The 22,696-nt window shown below is 32.3% G+C and overlaps 1 protein-coding gene across 1 annotated transcript in view; it reads left to right on the top strand.

Moving 5' to 3' along the window:
• Window positions 1–18,303, top strand: part of LOC128656797 (vomeronasal type-2 receptor 26-like) — a 131,500-nt gene extending 113,197 nt beyond the window's left edge. Inside the window, exon 4 of the mRNA XM_053710950.1 lies at window positions 17,381–18,303. Coding sequence (XP_053566925.1) covers window positions 17,381–18,303 — 923 coding nt within the window. The remainder of the gene's footprint in view (window positions 1–17,380) is intronic.
• The last annotated feature ends 4,393 nt before the right edge of the window (window positions 18,304–22,696 follow it).

Raw genomic sequence — 22,696 nt, 5'->3', positions numbered from 1 at the left:
CTCATAGAGTTTACATATATGTGCCATGTTAACCCTATCTAGTTTAGCAGATAGTTTTGTTCAGCTCATGTTTCCCATGTTTGTATAAATGTACTCTAAAAATCATTTATAGTCATAGGGGGATTTCTATCAAGCCGTCAACCGCAAATATGCCGGAATTCCGCAGCGTAATTGTTGCGAGTTTGATCCGACCTAGTTATCAAAGCTTACAGACCAGCAAATGTTGAAATTTGTGACATAACATACGATCTGCCAGTCTCAATCTGACAGAGATCGATGCTTACGTCATTACAGATGTTCCAAATACATATTTGGCTTTATTTGACACTTTTTCCCATTTATCAAATAGAGGTACGCTTGCGACTTTTCTGAGCCAGCGTACCTGGTTTTCAATCCGTCACTCCGGGGGGCCGCAGATGCCATAGAAATCAATGGGAGTCTGAAAGCACTGAAAGCTTATGTTCAATGCTGTCAGCTATCCCATTGATTTATATGGTAGAAAACAAGTGACGTTTACACCTAACACCCTAACATAAACCCTGAGTCTAAACACCCCTAATCTGCCACCCCCGACATCTCCGGAACCTAAATAAAATGTATTAACCCTTATTCCGCCACTCCCCGACACCACTGCATCTAAATAAACTTATTAACCCCTGCATCCCACATCACTAACACTAACTAAGCCTATGAGCCTCCGTGTTTTGCATGTATATGTGTGTGTGTGTGTGTGTGTGTGTATGTCAGAAATCTTTTGCTAACATATTTACTTGTCCCTAAGTTCCTTTTTTTGTTCTAAACAATGTTGTCTGTCATATATCTATGTCTATTTATACCTCTATATGTATATAGTGTAAATGTATTATTATTCTGTTGTCTGTCACATCTCTATGTTTGTTTATACCTCTATATGTATATAGTGTAAATGTATTATTAGTCTGTTGTCTGTCATATCTCTGTGTTTATTTATACCTCTATATGTATATAGTGTAAATGTATTATTATTCTGTTGTCTGTCATATCTCTGTGTTTATTTATACCTCTATATGTATATAGTGTAAATGTATTATTAGTCTGTTGTCTGTCATATCTCTGTGTTTATTTATACCTCTATATGTATATAGTGTAACTGTATTATTAGTCTGTTGTCTGTCATATCTGTGTTTATTTATACCTCTATAAGTATATAGTGTAAATGTATTATTATTCTGTTGTCTGTCATATCTCTGTGTTTATTTATACCTCTATAAGTATATAGTGTAAATGTATTATTATTCTGTTGTCTGTCATATCTCTGTGTTTATTTATACCTCTATATGTATATAGTGTAAATGTATTATTATTCTGTTGTCTGTCATATCTCTGTGTTTATTTATACCTCTATATGTATATAGTGTAACTGTATTATTATTCTGTTGTCTGTCATATCTCTGTGTTTATTTATACCACTATATGTATATAGTGTAAATGTATTAGTCTGTTGTCTGTCATATCTCTGTGTTTATTTATACCTCTATATGTATATAGTGTAACTGTATTATTAGTCTTGTCTGTCATATCTCTGTGTTTATTTATACCTCTATATGTATATAGTGTAAATGTATTATTATTCTGTTGTCTGTCATATCTCTGTGTTTATTTATACCTCTATATGTATATAGTGTAAATGTATTATTAGTCTGTTGTCTGTCATATCTCTGTGTTTATTTATACCTCTATATGTATATAGTGTAAATGTATTATTAGTCTTGTCTGTCATATCTCTGTGTTTATTTATACCTCTATATGTATATAGTGTAAATGTATTATTATTCTGTTGTCTGTCATATCTCTGTGTTTATTTATACCTCTATATGTAAATAGTGTAAATGTATTATTATTCTGTTGTCTGTCATATCTCTGTTTTTATTTATACCTCTATATGTATATAGTGTAAATGTATTATTATTCTGTTGTCTGTCATATCTCTGTGTTTATTTATACCTCTATATGTATATAGTGTAAATGTATTATTATTCTGTTGTCTGTCATATCTCTGTGTTTATTTATACCTCTATATGTATATAGTGTAACAGTATTATTATTCTGTTGTCTGTCATATCTCTGTGTTTATTTATACCTCTATATGTATATAGTGTAACAGTATTATTATTCTGTTGTCTGTCATATCTCTGTGTTTATTTATACCTCTATATGTATATAGTGTAAATGTATTATTATTCTGTTGTCTGTCATATCTCTGTGTTTATTTATACCTCTATATGTATATAGTATAAATGTATTATTATTCTGTTGTCTGTCATATCTCTGTGTTTATTTATACCTCTATATGTATATAGTGTAAATGTATTATTAGTCTGTTGTCTGTCATATCTCTGTGTTTATTTATACGTCTATATGTATATAGTGTAAATGTATTATTAGTCTGTTGTCTTTCATATCTCTGTGTTTATTTATACCTCTATATGTATATAGTGTAACTGTATTATTAGTCTGTTGTCTGTCATATCTCTGTGTTTATTTATACCTCTATATGTATATAGTGGAACTGTATTATTAGTCTGTTGTCTGTCATATCTCTGTGTTTATTTATACCTCTATATGTATATAGTGTAAATGTATTATTAGTCTATTGTCTGTCATATCTCTGTGTTTATTTATAACTCTATATGTAAATAGTGTAAATGTATTATTATTCTGTTGTCTGTCACATCTCTGTGTTTATTTATACCTCTATATGTATATAATGTAACTGTATTATTAGTCTGTTGTCTGTCATATCTCTGTGTTTATTTATACCTCTATATGTATATAGTGTAAATGTATTATTATTCTGTCTGTCATATCATTGTGTTTATTTATACCTCTATATGTATATAGTGTAAATGTATTATTAGTCTGTTGTCTGTCATATCTCTGTGTTTATTTATACTACTATATGTATATAGTGTAACTGTATTATTAGTCTGTTGTCTGTCATATCTCTGTGTTTATTTATACCTCTATATGTATATAGTGTAAATGTATTATTATTCTGTTGTCTGTCATATCTCTGTGTTTATTTATACCTCTATATGTATATAGTGTAAATGTATTATTATTCTGTTGTCTGTCATATCTCTGTGTTTATTTATACCTCTATATGTATATAGTGTAACTGTATTATTATTCTGTTGTCTGTCATATCTCTGTGTATATTTATACCTCTATATGTATATAGTGTAACTGTATTATTATTCTGTTGTCTGTCATATCTCTGTGTTTATTTATACCTCTATATGTATATAGTGTAAATGTATTATTAGTCTGTTGTCTGTCATATCGCTGTGTTTATTTATACCTCTATATGTATATAGTGTAACTGTATTATTAGTCTGTTGTCTGTCATATCTCTGTGTTTATTTATACCTCTATATGTATATAATGTAACTGTATTATTAGTCTATTGTCTGTCATATCTCTGTGTTTAATTATACCTCTATATGTATATAGTGTAACTGTATTATTATTCTGTTGTCTGTCATATCTCTGTGTATATTTATACCTCTATATGTATATAGTGTAACTGTATTATTATTCTGTTGTCTGTCATATCTCTGTGTTTATTTATACCTCTATATGTATATAGTGTAAATGTATTATTAGTCTGTTGTCTGTCATATCGCTGTGTTTATTTATACCTCTATATGTATATAGTGTAACTGTATTATTAGTCTGTTGTCTGTCATATCTCTGTGTTTATTTATACCTCTATATGTATATAATGTAACTGTATTATTAGTCTATTGTCTGTCATATCTCTGTGTTTAATTATACCTCTATATGTATATAGTGTAAATGTATTATTATTCTGTTGTCTGTCTTATCTCTGTGTTTATTTATACCACTATATGTATATAGTGTAAATGTATTATTATTATTATGTTGTCTGTCATATCTCTGTGTTTATTTATACCTCTATATGTATATAGTGTAACTGTATTATTAGTCTGTTGTCTGTCATATCTCTGTGTTTATTTATACCTCTATATGTATATAATGTAACTGTATTATTAGTCTATTGTCTGTCATATCTCTGTGTTTAATTATACCTCTATATGTATATAGTGTAAATGTATTATTATTCTGTTGTCTGTCATATCTCTGTGTTTATTTATACCTCTATATGTATATAGTGTAAATGTATTATTATTATTCTGTTGTCTGTCATATCTCTGTGTTTATTTATACCTCTATATGTATATAGTGTAAATGTATTATTAGTCTGTTGTCTGTCATATCTCTGTGTTTATTTATACCTCTATATGTATATAGTGTAAATGTATTATTAGTCTGTTGTCTGTCATATCTCTGTGTTTTTTTATACCTCTATATGTATATAGTGCAACTGTATTATTATTCTGTTGTCTGTCATATCTCTGTGTTTATTTATACCTCTATATGTATATAGTGTAACTGTATTATTATTCTGTTGTCTGCCCTATCTCTGTGTTTATTTATACCTCTATATGTATATAGTGTAAATGTATTATTATTCTGTTGTCTGTCATATCTCTGTTTATTTATACCTCTATATGTATATAGTGTAACTGTATTATTAGTCTGTTGTCTGTCATATCTCTGTGTTTATTTATACCTCTATATGTATATAGTGTAAATGTATTATTAGTCTGTTGTCTGTCATATCTCTGTGTTTATTTATACCTCTATATGTATATAGTGTAAATGTATTATTATTCTGTTGTCTGTCATATCTCTGTGTTTATTTATACCTCTATATGTATATAGTGTAAATGTATTATTAGTCTGTTGTCTGTCATATCTCTGTGTTTATTTATACCTCTATATGTATATAGTGTAACTGTATTATTAGTCTGTTGTCTGTCATATCTCTGTGTTTATTTATACCTCTATATGTATATAGTGTAACTGTATTATTATTCTGTTGTCTGTCATATCTCTGTGTGTATTTATACCTCTATATGTATATAGTGTAACTGTATTATTAGTCTGTTGTCTGTCATATCTCTGTGTTTATTTATACCTCTATATGTATATAGTGTAAATGTATTATTAGTCTGTTGTCTGTCATATCTCTGTGTTTATTTATACCTCTATGTGTATATAGTGTAACTGTATTATTATTCTGTTGTCTGTCATATCTCTGTGTTTATTTATACATCTATATGTATATAGTGTAACTGTATTATTAGTCTGTTGTCTGTCATATCTCTGTGTTTATTTATACCTCTATATGTATATAGTGTAAATGTATTATTAGTCTGTTGTCTGTCATATCTCAGTGTTTATTTATACTACTATATGTATATAGTGTAAATGTATTATTAGTCTGTTGTCTGTCATATCTCAGTGTTTATTTATACTACTATATGTATATAGTGTAAATGTATTATTAGTCTGTTGTCTGTCATATCTCTGTGTTTATTTATACCTCTATATGTATATAGTGTAACTGTATTATTAATCTGTTGTCTGTCATATCTCTGTGTTTATTTATACCTCTATATGTATATAGTGTAAATGTATTATTATTCTGTTGTCTTTCATATCTCTGTGTTTATTTATACCTCTATATGTATATAGTGTAAATGTATTATTAGTCTGTTGTCTGTCATATCTCTGTGTTTATTTATACCTCTATATGTATATAGTGTAACTGTATTATTAGTCTGTTGTCTGTCATATCTCTGTGTTTATTTATACCTCTATATGTATATAATGTAACTGTATTATTAGTCTATTGTCTGTCATATCTCTGTGTTTAATTATACCTCTATATGTATATAGTGTAAATGTATTATTATTCTGTTGTCTGTCTTATCTCTGTGTTTATTTATACCACTATATGTATATAGTGTAAATGTATTATTATTATTCTGTTGTCTGTCATATCTCTGTGTTTATTTATACCTCTATATGTATATAGTGTAAATGTATTATTATTATTCTGTTGTCTGTCATATCTCTGTGTTTATTTATACCTCTATATGTATATAGTGTAAATGTATTATTATTATTCTGTTGTCTGTCATATCTCTGTGTTTATTTATACCTCTATATGTATATAGTGTAAATGTATTATTAGTCTGTTGTCTGTCATATCTCTGTGTTTATTTATACCTCTATATGTATATAGTGTAAATGTATTATTAGTCTGTTGTCTGTCATATCTCTGTGTTTATTTATACCTCTATATGTATATAGTGCAACTGTATTATTATTCTGTTGTCTGTCATATCTCTGTGTTTATTTATACCTCTATATGTATATAGTGTAAATGTATTATTAGTCTGTTGTCTGTCATATCTCTGTGTTTATTTATACCTCTATATGTATATAGTGTAAATGTATTATTATTCTGTTTTCTGTCATATCTCTGTGTTTATTTATACCTCTATATGTATATAGTGTAACTGTATTATTATTCTGTTGTCTGTCATATCCCTGTGTTTATTTATACCTCTATATGTATATAGTGTAACTGTATTATTATTCTGTTGTCTGTCATATCTCTGTTTATTTATACCTCTATATGTATATAGTGTAACTGTATTATTATTCTGTTGTCTGTCATATCTCTGTGTTTATTTATACCTCTATATGTATATAGTGTAACTGTATTATTATTCTGTTGTCTGTCATATCTCTGTGTTTATTTATACCTCTATATGTATAAAGTGTAAATGTATTATTAGTCTGTTGTCTGTCATATCTCTGTGTTTATTTATACCTCTATATGTATATAGTGTAACTGTATTATTAGTCTGTTGTCTGTCATATCTCTGTGTTTATTTATACCTCTATATGTATATAGTGTAACTGTATTATTATTCTGTTGTCTGTCATATCTCTGTGTTTATTTATACCTCTATATGTATATAGTGTAAATGTATTATTAGTCTGTTGTCTGTCATATCTCTGTGTTTATTTATACCTCTATATGTAAATATTGTAAATGTATTATTATTCTGAGCAGGAATACGTGCAAATATAACGTAATCAGAGTATCATTTGTATTTATTTGCAATCAATGGATATTTTAAAGGGATAGGAAGTAAAAATGTAAGTTGCATTATTCAGATAGAGCATGTAATTTTAAACTTTAAAATTCACTTCTATTTTCAAATGTGTTTTGTTCTTTGGTATCTTTTGTTGGAAAATAATATGCATATATCCTACATCCTATAGCTGCTAATTGGTGCCTGCACACATTTGTCTCTTGTGATTGGCTAAATTGATGTGTTCAGCTAGCTGCCAGTAGTGCAATGTTGTTCCTTCAACAAAGGATAACAAGAGAATGATGAACATTTGATAAATTTGATAATAGAAGAAAATTTGAAAGTTGTTTAAAATTGTATGTTCTATCCAAATCATATAATAATATTTTGGGGTTTCCTGTGTCCTGTCCCTTTAAGAGCTGGGCCAGGCTTCTCTCTGCACCTGTGTAGCCACTCCTAATTGCAATCTATTTTTAAAAGCCACCCCTACACAGGTGTTATAAAATGGGCTGGCATATAAGATGGCATTTCTTACTGAAAAAGAAATTCAAGAGAAGGAAGAAATACACTGAAAATAGCATGACAGTAAAGAGGTGATTTTAATTTCTGCTGTATCTGAATCATGACAGATGAAAGTCAGGTGGGCTATCCCTTTGAGCTATCAGTTTAAGATTATATTGAATCAAACATCAATTTGAAATTTAAAATCCTTGTCTAAAATATTAATCTGTGTGTCCTAATATCAGCATAAATGTTTATCTTTAATACTAATTTCACATATACATACTTTCAAAGTATAATGCACAATGTAACAAAGGGCACTTGATCTGGATTAAAAAATATATATTATTCCCAGAGAAAATATATATCTAAGTCTCCCATTAGATGGTGCTATTGTATAAGACAAAAAACACTCCAAAAAAACCCCAGTGAAACCTTAACACTGTATATAAATAACTAACTTAAAAAAACCGGTATTTTGAGTGCGCCTAAAGTAATTCTCAAATAGATATTACTTAGTCTTAATTTGTATGGTTTATACGGTATATCTTTATCTGGATATATCCAACGTATGGATTATAAATCTGATATTAATTGTTCTAAGGGATATCTATTTATTGGGGATTTTTTATATCTTAACCCCTTAATGACCACAGCACTTTTCCATTTTCTGTCCGTTTGGGACCAAGGCTATTTTTACATTTCTGCGGTGTTTGTGTTTAGCTGTAATTTTCCTCTTACTCATTTACTGTACCCACACATATTATATACCGTTTTTCTCGCCATTAAATGGACTTTCTAAAGATACCATTATTTTCATCATATCTTATCATTTACTATAAAAAAAAATATAAAATATGAGGAAAAAATTGAAAAAAACACACTTTTTCTAACTATGACCCCCAAAATCTGTTACACATCTACAACTACCAAAAAACACCCATGCTAAATAGTTTCTAAATTTTGTCCTGAGTTTAGAAATACCCAATGTTTACATGTTCTTTGCTTTTTTTGTAAGTTATAGGGCCATAAATACAATTAGCACTTTGCTATTTCCAAACCATTATTTTTCAAAATTAGCGCTAGTTACATTAGAACACTAATATCTTTCAGGAATCTCTGAATATCCATTGACATGTATATATTTTTTTTTAGTAGACATCCCAAAGTATTCATCTAGGCCCATTTTGGTATATTTCATGCCACCATTTCACCGCCAAATGCGATTAAATACAAAAAATCGTTCACTTTTTTACTAATTTTTTCACAAACTTTTGGTTTCTCACTGAAATTATTTACAAACAGCTTGTGTAATTATGGCTTAAATGGTTGTAAATTCTTCTCTGGGATCCCCTTTGTTCAGAAATAGCAGACATATATGGCTTTGGCGTTGCTTTTTAGTAATTAGAAGGCTGCTAAATGCCACTGCGCACTACACGTGTATTATGCCCAGCAGTGAAGGGGTTAATTATGGAGCATGTAGGGAGCCTTTAGGGATAATTTTAGCTTTAGTGTAGTGTAGTAGACAACCCCTAGTATTGATCTAGGCCAATTTTGGTATATTTCATGCCACCATTTCACCGCCAAATGCGATCAAATTAAAAAAAACGTTAAATTTTTCACAATTTTAGGTTTCTCACTGAAATCATTTACAAACAGCTTGTGCAATTATGGCACAAATGGTTGTAAATGCTTCTCTGGGATCCCCTTTGTTCAGAAATAGCAGACATATATGGCTTTGGCGTTGCTTTTTGGTAATTAGAAGGCCGCCAAATGCCGCTGCATTTCACACGTGTATTATGGCTAGCAGTGAAGGGGTTAATTATGTAGCTTGTAGGGAGCTTGCAGGGTTAATTTTAGCTTTAGTGTAGAGCTCAGCCTCCCACCTGAAACATGAGACCCCCTGATCCCTCCCAAACAGCTCTCTTCCCTCCCCCACCCCACAATTGTCCCCGCCATCTTAAGTACTGGCAGAAAGTCTGCCAGTACTAAAATAAAAGCTATATTTGGGCTTTTTTGTGTTTTTTTAGCATATTTACATATGCTGCTGTGTAGGATCCCCCCTTAGCTCCCAGCCTCACTGATCCCCCACCAAACAGCTCTCTAACCCTCCCCCTCTGCCTTAATGGGCGCCATCTTGGGTACTGGCAGCTGTCTGCCAGTACCCAGTGTAGTAAAAAAAATGTGCCTTTTTATTTTTTTAAATGATCTTTTCTGTAGTGTAGCTTCCCCCCCCCCAAGATCAACCCCCCACCCCTTCCAGGTCCCTTAGCTGTTTATTTACAGCTTTAAAAACTTTATTTGGTTTTACTTTTCCCAGTTTATTTTCTGTAGTGCAGCGGTTCCCTCCCGCTCCGTGCACGCGCCCGCCCACCGCCCCCCGTGCACGCGCGCGCTCCCGTGCGCGCTCCCGCCCCTCCCGCCCCCGATCCCGCCCCCCTCCACTCCATTCGGCACATCGATGGCCGACCACCCGCCTCCCAGACTTGCTCCCACCCACCAACGATACCGGCCACCGATGTCCGGTGCAGAGAGGGCCACAGAGTGGCTCTCTCTGCATCGGATGGCCAAGGGGGGTTATTGCAGGATGCCTCGATGTCGAGGCATCACTGCAATAACCGGAAAGCAGCTGGAAGCGTGCAGGATCGCTTCCAGCTGCTTTCCAGACCAAGGACGTACGCCACACGTCCTCGGTCATTAACTGTCTTTTTTTTGAGGACGTGTGGCGTACGTCCTTGGTCATTAAGGGGTTAAAGGGACACTGAACCCAAAAATTCTCTTTCGTGATTCAGATAGAGCATGCAATTTTAAGCAACTTTCTAATTTACTCCTATTTTCAATGCTTCTTTGTTCTCTTGCTATCTTTATATAAAAAAAGAAGGCATCTAAGCTTTTTTCTTGGTTCAGAATTTTGGACAGCAGTTTTTGATTGGTGGATGAATTTATCCACCAATTAGCAAGGACAATCTAGGTTGTTCACCAAAAATGGGCCGGCATCTAAACTTACATTCTTGCATTTCAAATAAAGATTCCAAGAGAATGAAGAAAAATTGATAATAGGAGTAAATTAGAAAGTTGCTTAAAATTTCATGCTCTATCTGAATCACAAAAGAAAAAATTTGGGTTCAGTGTCCCTTTAAGTGACATTTGCTAGCGTATTGAAAAAGAAGAAATCACAGAAGTCCAAAAATATAAAATAACAATTTTACTGATTAGTTAAAATGACATACAATTGAATGAGTAAATATAGTTGATAGCGTTGTTTATAATTAGTTTAATTTCCTTAAAAAGACTTTATAAATGTTCAATTTCTGGTAGTTTAAATTGATTAATTATTATATTCAGACTAAAGAATAGGGTTAAACGGATCTGTTTAATTTACTGCAAATTTCTTTAAAAAATAAAATGGATTAATTCTTTCTTAAAAGGCTATTGTTAAAGCTGCCTAAATATATGATACCTATATATATTCCTGTTTGTAGTATCTCTCTGTTGCAATGTAGGAGACAGAAGGATATTTTTGGTATACAAATAGAGATAGAAGGATATTTTTGGTATACAAATAGATACAAACTTGATACAATTATATTCTAGTTCTATAACAGAAATAAAGATACGTTATTTAACTGCTAGGAACAAATGATATTAGAGCCAATGCACTGAAACACACTATGTAGACTGCTAATAAATAAACCATTCAGTTTAGTGTGATAATAGTATTGTGTATTACAGATGCATAAGGATTTTCGCTGATTTAATGTGTTTCAAAGATCTTTCAAGTTATCCACTTAATTGGCAGTATGATGCAGGAATGAATATTTAAAAGTATGATGCAGGAATGATGATTTAAAAGTATGATGCAGGAATGATGATTTAAAAGTATGATGCAGGAATGATGATTTAAAAGTATGATGCAGGAATGATGATTTAAAAGTATGATGCAGGAATGAATATATAAAAGTATGATGCAGGAATGAATATATAAAAGTATGATGCAGGAATGAATATTTAAAAGTATGATGCAGGAATGAATATATAAAAGTATGTTGCAGGAATGAATATTTAAAAGTATGATGCAGGAATGAATATTTAAAAGTATGATGCAGGAATGAATATTTAAAAGTATGATGCAGGAATGAATATTTAAAAGTATGATGCAGGAATGATGATTTAAAAGTATGATGCAGGAATGAAGATTTAAAAGTATGATGCAGGAATGAATATTTAAAAGTATGATGCAGGAATGATGATTTAAAAGTATGATGCAGGAATGATGATTTAAAAGTATGATGCAGGAATAAATATTTAAAAGTATGATGCAGGAATGAATATATAAAAGTATGATGCAGGAATGAATATATAAAAGTATGATGCAGGAATGAATATATAAAAGTATGATGCAGGAATGAATATATAAAAGTATGATGCAGGAATAAATATTTAAAAGTATGATGCAGGAATGATGATTTAAAAGTATGATGCAGGAATAAATATATAAAAGTATGATGCAGGAATAAATATATAAAAGTATGATGCAGGAATGAATATATAAAAGTATGATGCAGGAATGAATATATAAAAGTATGATGCAGGAATGAATATATAAAAGTATGATGCAGGAATGAATATATAAAAGTATGATGCAGGAATGAATATATAAAAGTATGATGCAGGAATGAATATATAAAAGTATGATGCAGGAATGAATATATAAAAGTATGATGCAGGAATGAATATATAAAAGTATGATGCAGGAATGAATATATAAAAGTATGATGCAGGAATGAATATTTAAAAGTATGATGCAGGAAGGATGATTTAAACATTTAAAACAAAAAGTCAAAGTTATTTGTCCGGGGCTTAATAATTTGTTGTTATCTTCAGGTAAAGTAGATGGATTGAAGCAGAAGAATTGTTTTCTATACCGGTATAGATTTTGTGTGGCTTTAGTTCTATGATCCAAAGGTGTTATTGATGTGCTTTACCTTTGGCTGTTCTCGTTGAATTGTCTTTGTAGCCTTTTCAATAAGGCAATCTGTGATGCAGTGGTGTGCAAACCTAGGTAGTCCTGGGAGCCAAACGCATATTCCTCCTTCTATTTTTCTTTCTGCGGTATCCAAGCCAAGTTCCCCTCGCAATCCAAATGATTAGAGAGCACTACTATTGCGTGCAGTTTTGTTAAGCTTTATATTGTTAGCATGAAGGGAACTTCTGTTGAGCAGAGGAAAGGTGTAAGATTTAATTGGAGTACTCGGTGCTTAACAAAACTGCACACAATAGTAGTGCTCTCTAATAATTTGCATTTACAAGGAATCGGTGCCCTAACCACAACTTCAAGTACAACATTGCAGAAACCACTAAAGGTAATGTAGCCTGATGAGAACCAAACCATACAAGAAGCCAAAGGTAAAGCACATCAATAACACCTTTGGATCATAGAACTAAAGCCACACAAAATCTATACCGGTATAGAAAACAATTCTTCTGCTTCAATCCATCTACTTTACCTGAAGATAACAACAAACCATTATTTAGCCCCGGACAAATAACTTTGACTTTTTGTTTTAAATATTTAAATCATCCTTCCTGCATCATACTTTTAAATCATCATTCCTGCATCATACTTTTAAATATTCATTCCTGCATCATACTTTTATATATTCATTCCTGCATCATACTTTTAAATCATCATTCCTGCATCATACTTTTAAATATTCATTCCTGCATCATACTTTTATATATTCATTCCTGCATCATACTTTTATATATTCATTCCTGCATCATACTTTTAAATATTCATTCCTGCATCATACTTTTAAATATTCATTCCTGCATCATACTTTTAAATCATCATTCCTGCATCATACTTTTAAATATTCATTCCTGCATCATACTTTTATATATTCATTCCTGCATCATACTTTTAAATCATCATTCCTGCATCATACTTTTAAATATTCATTCCTGCATCATACTTTTAAATCATCATTCCTGCATCATACTTTTAAATATTCATTCCTGCATCATACTTTTATATATTCATTCCTGCATCATACTTTTAAATCATCATTCCTGCATCTTACTTTTAAATCATCCTTCCTGCATCATACTTTTAAATATTCATTCCTGCATCATACTTTTAAATATTCATTCCTGCATCATACTTTTAAATATTCATTCCTGCATCATACTTTTATATATTCATTCCTGCATCATACTTTTAAATCATCATTCCTGCATCTTACTTTTAAATATTCATTCCTGCATCATACTTTTATATATTCATTCCTGCATCATACTTTTAAATATTCATTCCTGCATCATACTTTTAAATCATCATTCCTGCATCATACTTTTAAATCATCATTCCTGCATCATACTTTTAAATATTCATTCCTGCATCATACTTTTATATATTCATTCCTGCATCATACTTTTAAATCATCATTCCTGCATCATACTTTTAAATCATCATTCCTGCATCATACTTTTAAATCATCATTCCTGCATCATACTTTTAAATCATCATTCCTGCATCATACTTTTAAATCATCATTCCTGCATCATACTTTTAAATCATCATTCCTGCATCATACTTTTAAATATTCATTCCTGCATCATACTTTTAAATATTCATTCCTGCATCATACTTTTATATATTCATTCCTGCATCATACTTTTAAATATTCATTCCTGCATCATACTTTTAAATATTCATTCCTGCATCATACTTTTATATATTCATTCCTGCATCATACTTTTATATATTCATTCCTGCATCATACTTTTATATATTCATTCCTGCATCATACTTTTATATATTCATTCCTGCATCATACTTTTAAATATTCATTCCTGCATCATACTTTTAAATATTTATTCCTGCATCATACTTTTAAATATTCATTCCTGCATCATACTTTTAAATATTCATTCCTGCATCATACTTTTAAATATTCATTCCTGCATCATACTTTTATATATTCATTCCTGCATCATACTTTTATATATTCATTCCTGCATCATACTGCCAATTAAGCAGATAGCTTGAAATATCTTTGAAACACATTAAATCAGCGAAACTCCTTATGCATCTGTCATACACAATACTATTATCAAACTAAACTGAATGGTTTAATTATTAGCAGTCTACATAGTGTGTTTCAGTGCTTAAATGTCACTTAAGATATACAAAATCCCCAACAAATAGATATCCCTTAGAACAATTAATATCAGATTTACAATCCATACCTTGGATATATCCAGATAAAGCTAATATAAACCGTTCAAATTAAGACTAAGTAAAATCTATTTGAGAATTACTTTAGGTGCACTCAAAATTTCTTTTTTTTTCAACAAAGGGCACTTACAAGTTCTGATAAGTGATCACTGACACAGGTATCGAGCAATTTGATTCGTTAGTGATAGTTTATAATGTGTATTTGAATTAGATTAGTTGATGTCATAAATCATGTGATTATGCATATTCCAATCTAATGTGGTTAAATAATTCACTAGCATGTGGGTTGTTTAGGAGTTTGCGTCATAATTGGTGCGAAAAGTGTTGAGTCAAATATACAAACACGGTGCACATAGATTTTTCCAACAAATAAAAAGGAAGTTAGCTATATTATGTTGTGTATTTATTTCATTTTTATCTCTATATCTATTAGTGCAACAAGTTTGGGGCAACACTTTGCACCAAATTTGTAGAAATAATATTGTCCCCTTGCTTTGTAATGAGAGACAAAGTTGAAGTATAATCCATAAGTAGTAATGTATTCATTTGTATCCCTATATCTACTAGTGCACCAAATGTGGAGCAATAATATTGTTTGATTTATAAAGGGTATACAATTTTAATAAAGTTTCTATTTTACTTTTATTATGTAATATACTTCATTCTCTTGCAGCATTGAACATAAGCTTTCTGTGTTTTCCAACTCCCATTGAGTTCTATGGCATCCGTGACCTCAAGGGTGGCAGATTAAAAACTAGGTACGCTGCATCGGAATAGACGCGAGCGTAAATATCAAATTTTTTATAACTTAGTGAGAGCATCAAATAGTGTCGATTAGGAGGGTGAATTAACTAAATTCTGCTTGAACACCACGGATTTCAACTCGCATTCGTCTGCGTCGGATTGAGATTGTGGTATCGTATTTTACATCAGAAATTTCAACATTTGCCGATCTTGACGCTTTGATAACTATGGCGGATCAATCTCACGAAAAATATGACGCGGAATTCAAGTGTATTTTCAGTTGAAAATAAGCCCCATAGACCTGAGAGAAGCTTTAATTTTGCAAAAAGATATTTATATGTCTTAATAATTGCAAATCCCTGACAATGTTGCAGTATTAGCCACACATGCCATATTCTGTGAAATCCCCCACAGAGCCAACTATTAGACTGGGCTTGAAACCATATAGCTTATTTTTAGCTTTTTTCTAACAAAAGGCTCTCTACTTATGTTTAATTTTATCATACTTACAAAGATAGGATATTTTTGAACTCCAGAGCTCGCAGTTTAAGGCTAATTAAGTGTATGGAAACATGGTGTTATATTTTATCATCTTGCACATTGCCTGATAGTGCCTTACATAAATTTAAGACTATTTAAATACCTATATTCCTACTGAAACATATTTAGCTTATTTATATAACAATAAATTGAGCGGTGCTTACCCGCTGAAACTATATCTTGAATTTATCAGTGTATATTTCAATATTATAATTAAGATCTTATTTTCATATCTATAACGTGTCATTATACCCAAAAGGGTCTTTATAATGACTAACATGACCTAATTGTAGTACCTGCATCAAATGGATCACATGTGACCAGCTAATTAGTCACTCATGTAAACTTTTAAAATTATAAAATGGAGGTTTGAAAAGCTCATATTTCATCATTTATTTTGTTCCTGAGTTATACTACTATATTGTGTTCTATGTATAGTTTGTCACTTATGTCATGAGACATTTATTGTATGTGTACACTCATGCAAAACCTAAATAAAAAAGATTATTTAAATGAAAAAATAAATAAATACAGGTAAGCTCCGGCATGTCAAGAGCCATTGTTTGAGAGATACTTCTAAAACTCTGTGGCATAATTAGCCAGCCATAGGCTATTGAGCCACCCACTTACTACAAGACTTGACTGTATTCTACATGTATAACAGATGATAGCACTATATAAGATGTTATTATTAATATTATTATTATTAATAATAATTGTGACAGACCCTTCTGTCAGTACTGAAAGAGTTAACTTTGTTCAGCTTTAAGAAGCTATTTTCTAAATACAAGGTTGCTGGCATCAGCTATTGTGTGTTGTAATTAAGTTTAAGTGATAAACAATCACATTGTTTAATCCCATCCAGAGAGCAGACGCTCAAGTGTGTCTTGTGTTTAAATTGTTTATCTGCTTAAGTAATGTAATTCTATTGTATCATGTCAAAGGGCGTTTCCCCTCTATCTAATGTACAATATTCTTTCAACCCCCCATCAGGGGTCAGACCTGCATAAATACTGGGCATACAGCCTTCAATAAATTGCATTCTGTTTTTACCTTCAATGTGGAGCCTGGTCTCATGTTTGAGGGGGGAATTAGATGGGTTGTGAGTTGCTGATCTCACATTCAGGGCATCTTCCATCTGGTATTGACCCTTGGTATCCTGTTGGTACCGTAATAATAATAATAATAATAATAATAATAATAATAATAATAATAATAATAATAATAATAAATGTAACACAAATTAAATCAAGATTTTTAAAATACATAACCACTGGTTGTTTTAATTTATATAAGGCATTACTTTACATGTTTTTTATTTTTTTTAATTCTGCAGATATGGATAGTTGCATCAGATGCCCTGATGACCAGTGGTCTAACCCTAGAAGAGATAAATGTGTCTCAAGGATCATAGAGTTCCTCTCGCATCATGATCCCCTTGGTATAGTTTTTGCTGTATCTGCTATTTCACTCACCGCTGTGACTGTAACCGTATTTGTGATATTTATTAGACACAAGGAAACTCCAGTCGTAAGAGCCAACAACCAGAACCTCAGCTATGTGCTACTCATCTCCCTCATGATGTCATTTCTCTGCTCCTTCCTATTCATTGGACGTCCCACAAAGATTTCCTGTCTTCTTCGACAAGCAGCTTTTGGAAATATTTTCACTGTTGCTGTGTCTTGTGTGTTGGCAAAAACTGCCATTGTTATCTTTGCCTTTAGGGCAACAAAACCCGATAGTAGAATGAGGAGGGGGTTTGGTAAGAATATCTCAAGCTCCCTGATACTTATCTGCTCCTTTGGGGAGGTTTTCATATGTGTTGTATGGGTCATATACTCTGCTCCATTTCCTGAATTTAATACCCAGGTAGAGATTGCCAAGACAATACTACAATGTAATGAAGGGTCTATAACGGCATTCTACTTTAGTATTGGTTACATGGGGCTGTTGGCTTTATTTAGTTTTAGTGTAGCATTTTTAGCCAGAAAACTGCCGGACACTTACAATGAAGCTCAGTACATTACCTTCAGCATGCTGGTGTTCTGCTGTGTTTGGGTCACATTTATCCCAGCCTACCTCAGCACCAAAGGCAAATACATGGTGGCTGTAGAGATATTTGCTATCCTGGCATCTGGTGCTGGACTCCTGTGTTGTATCTTTATGCCCAAATGTTATATTATACTAATGAGACCTGATCTAAATGTGAGGGTCAGTATAAAGGTGGAAAGAAAAGGCAAAAGATTAATATCAAGTTAATATTTCCAGAAAATTTAACCAGCTAGAATGTTTATATACATTTTTATATACAGATGTATGTCTATATACAGACAGATAGCTCAGCATGCTAGGGCACTGTGGCTGAGCACTGTAGCAACCTAAGGGTTGCAGGTTCGATCCTCGGCGAGGTCCACTCAGCCTTTCATCCTTCCAAGGTTGATAAAATGAGCAGCGCCTTGAGACCCTTACGGGTGATTAGCCACGCTTTACAAGTACCAAATACATATACATATAGCTAGTATATATACAAAAAGTTAGTAAATAGAATTTGTTGTTACCAGGTTTTTTTTTTATTTATTAACATAAGCTCATTTTTTCAATGTTGAAAATCTCTTAGCACTCAAGCACCTGTTTAAATTCTAGAAAGTGGTTATTCCACCACTTATGAAAATTCCTTCTTTTATTCAAATTCTGCCTGTATTTTTCTCATTCATTCTTTCTATGACCTTAGCAATCAACGTACTCCTCTAAATGTAACTACAGGTAAATCTGTACTCAATCTGGGATGGGATCACCTGCTTACCAATAGAACTGAAGTTAAAGGGACACTAAACACTGGGATGGGATCACCTGCTTACTAATAGAACTGAAGTTAAAGGGACACTGAACACTGGGATGGGATCATCTGCTTACTAATAGAACTGAAGTTAAAGGGACACTGAACACTGGGATGGGATCACCTGCTTACTAATAGAACTGAAGTTAAAGGGACATTGAACACAATTTGTTTCTTTCATTATTCAGATAGAGCAGCAATTATAAGCAACTTTCTAATTTACTCCTGTTATGAATTTTTCTTCTTTCGCTTTGTATCTTCATTCGAAAATGTAAGCTTACGAGCTGGCACATCTTTGGTTCAGCACCTGGGTACAGCTTGCTGATTGGTGGCTAAATGTACCTGTGATGTAAGTCACCAAGATCTGAGGACCTGCTACAGAACATTCTTTGGGCAGGGGGTACATGGGCTTAAGGATACCCAGAGACTGCATGGAAATGTGTACTTTTATATGCTGGACACCATAACTCTGTCTAATGTCCATGCCACCCTGGGTACAGGGTGTGAGTGCCCCTTGTGGGAGCAATTGTGACTTTATAAACCAAGGACTTAAAAGTTAATAAGAGCTGTTATTATATTCTGTAATAAGATGTATTTTATTTACGTTTCTAATCTGATTGTGCCTCAGGAGTCTGTCTGGGTAAACTGATTGTGCCTCAGGAGTCTGTCTGGGTAAACTGATTGTGCCTCAGGAGTCTGTCTGGGTAAACTGATTGTGCCTCAGGAGTCTGTCTGGGTAAACTGATTGTGCCTCAGGAGTCTGTCTGGGTAAACTGATTGTGCCTCAGGAGTCTGTCTGGGTAAACTGATTGTGTCTCAGGAGTCTGTCTGGGTAAACTGATTGTGTCTCAGGAGTCTGTCTGGGTAAACTGATTGTGTCTCAGGAGTCTGTCTGGGTAAACTGATTGTGTCTCAGGAGTCTGTCTGGGTAAACTGATTGTGCCTCAGGAGTCTGTCTGGGTAAACTGATTGTGCCTCAGGAGTCTGTCTGGGTAAACTGATTGTGCCTCAGGAGTCTGTCTGGGTAAACTGATTGTGCCTCAGGAGTCTGTCTGGGTAAACTGATTGTGCCTCAGGAGTCTGTCTGGGTAAACTGATTGTGCCTCAGGAGTCTGTCTGGGTAAACTGATTGTGCCTCAGGAGTCTGTCTGGGTAAACTGATTGTGCCTCAGGAGTCTGTCTGGGTAAACTGATTGTGTGTGATTATATTAACTAGACTGCCAACATCAGATTGTCTGAGTAAACTTTCCTCCCAAGTTAATTAACTTGATATGTTAATCTGTTTTACCTGTGAGTAAACAATTGTTAGAGGTTTGGTGTATTGTTTATATGTTTGCTTTACTGTTTACCTGTGAATAGACCATTGTTAGAGGTTTGATGTACTGTTCATATGTTTGCTTTACTGTTTTACCTGTGAATAGACAATTGTTAGAGGTTTGCTGTATTGTTCATATGTTTGCTTTACTGTTTTACCTGTGAATAGACAATTGTTAGAGGTTTGGTGTATTGTTCATATGTTTGCTTTACTGTTTTACCTGTGAATAGACAATTGTTAGAGGTTTGGTGTATTGTTCATATGTTTGCTTTACTGTTTACCTGTGAATAGACAATTGTTAGAGGTGTGATGTATTGTTCATATGTTTGCTTTACTGTTTTACCTGTGAACAGACAATTGTTAGAGGTTTGATGTATTGTTCATATGTTTGCTTTACTGTTTTACCTGTGAATAGACAATTGTTAGAGGTTTGCTGTATTGTTCATATGTTTGCTTTACTGTTTACCTGTGAATAGACAATTGTTAGAGGTTTGATGTATTGTTCATATGTTTGCTTTACTGTTTTACCTGTGAATAGACAATTGTTAGAGGTTTGATGTACTGTTCATATGTTTGCTTTACTGTTTTACCTGTGAACAGACAATTGTTAGAGGTTTGATGTATTGTTCATATGTTTGCTTTACTGTTTTACCTATGGATAGACAATTGTTAGAGGTTTGATGTATTGTTCATATGTTTGCTTTACTGTTTAACCTGTGAATAGACCATTGTTAGAGGTTTGATGTATTGTTCATATGTTTGCTTTACTGTTTTACCTATGGATAGACAATTGTTAGAGGTTTGACGTATTGTTCATATGTTTGCTTTACTGTTTACCTGTGAATAGACAATTGTTAGAGGTTTGATGTATTGTTCATATGTTTGCGTTACTGTTTTACCTGTGAACAGACAATTGTTAGAGGTTTGATGTACTGTTCATATGTTTGCTTTACTGTTTTACCTGTGAACAGACAATTGTTAGAGGTTTGATGTATTGTTCATATGTTTGCTTTACTGTTTTACCTGTGAATAGACAATTGTTAGAGGTTTGATGTATTGTTCATATGTTTGCTTTACTGTTTTACTTGTGAATAGACAATTGTTAGAGGTTTGATGTATTGTTCATATGTTTGCGTTACTGTTTTACCTGTGAACAGACAATTGTTAGAGGTTTGATGTACTGTTCATATGTTTGCGTTACTGTTTTACCTGTGAACAGACAATTGTTAGAGGTTTGATGTACTGTTCATATGTTTGCTTTACTGTTTTACCTGTGAACAGACAATTGTTAGAGGTTTGATGTATTGTTCATATGTTTGCTTTACTGTTTTACCTGTGAATAGACAATTGTTAGAGGTTTGATGTATTGTTCATATGTTTGCTTTACTGTTTTACCTGTGAATAGACAATTGTTAGAGGTTTGATGTATTGTTCATATGTTTGCGTTACTGTTTTACCTGTGAACAGACAATTGTTAGAGGTTTGATCTATTGTTCATATGTTTGCTTTACTGTTTTACCTGTGAATAGACAATTGTTAGAGGTTTGCTGTATTGTTCATATGTTTGCTTTACTGTTTTACCTATGAATAGACAATTGTTAGAGGTTTGCTGTATTGTTCATATGTTTGCTGTACTGTTTTACCTGTGAATAGACAATTGTTAGAGGTTTGATGAATTGTTCATATGTTTGCTTTACTGTTTACCTGTGAATAGACAATTGTTAGAGGTTTGCTGTATTGTTCATATGTTTGCTTTACTGTTTTACCTGTGAATAGACAATTGTTAGAGGTTTGCTGTATTGTTCATATGTTTGCTTTACTGTTTACCTGTGAATAGACAATTGTTAGAGGTTTGATGTACTGTTCATATGTTTGCTTTACTGTTTTACCTGTGAACAGACAATTGTTAGAGGTTTGCTGTATTGTTCATATGTTTGCTTTACTGTTTACCTGTGAATAGACAATTGTTAGAGGTTTGCTGTATTGTTCATATGTTTGCTTTACTGTTTTACCTGTGAATAGACAATTGTTAGAGGTTTGATGTACTGTTCATATGTTTGCTTTACTGTTTTACCTGTGAATAGACAATTGTTAGAGGTTCGCTGTATTGTTCATATGTTTGCTTTACTGTTTTACCTGTGAATAGACAATTGTTAGAGGTTTGACGTATTGTTCATATGTTTGCTTTACTGTTTTACCTGTGAATAGACAATTGTTAGAGGTTTGATGTACTGTTCATATGTTTGCTTTACTGTTTTACCTGTGAATAGACAATTGTTAGAGGTTTGCTGTATTGTTCCTATGTTTGCTGCACTGTTTTACCTGTGAATAGACCATTGTTAGAGGTTTGATATATTGTTTATATGTTTGCTTTACTGTTTACCTGTGAACAGACAATTGTTAGAGGTTTGATGTATTGTTCATATGTTTGCTTTACTGTTTTACCTGTGAATAGACAATTGTTAGAGGTTTGCTGTATTGTTCATATGTTTGCTTTACTG

The sequence above is a fragment of the Bombina bombina genome, chromosome 4 (assembly GCF_027579735.1).
Source record: "Bombina bombina isolate aBomBom1 chromosome 4, aBomBom1.pri, whole genome shotgun sequence".
In the NCBI taxonomy this organism is placed as follows: domain Eukaryota; kingdom Metazoa; phylum Chordata; class Amphibia; order Anura; family Bombinatoridae; genus Bombina; species Bombina bombina.
The sequence above is the reverse complement of the archived record's forward strand: the minus strand, read 5'-3'. Positions and strand labels throughout refer to the sequence as shown.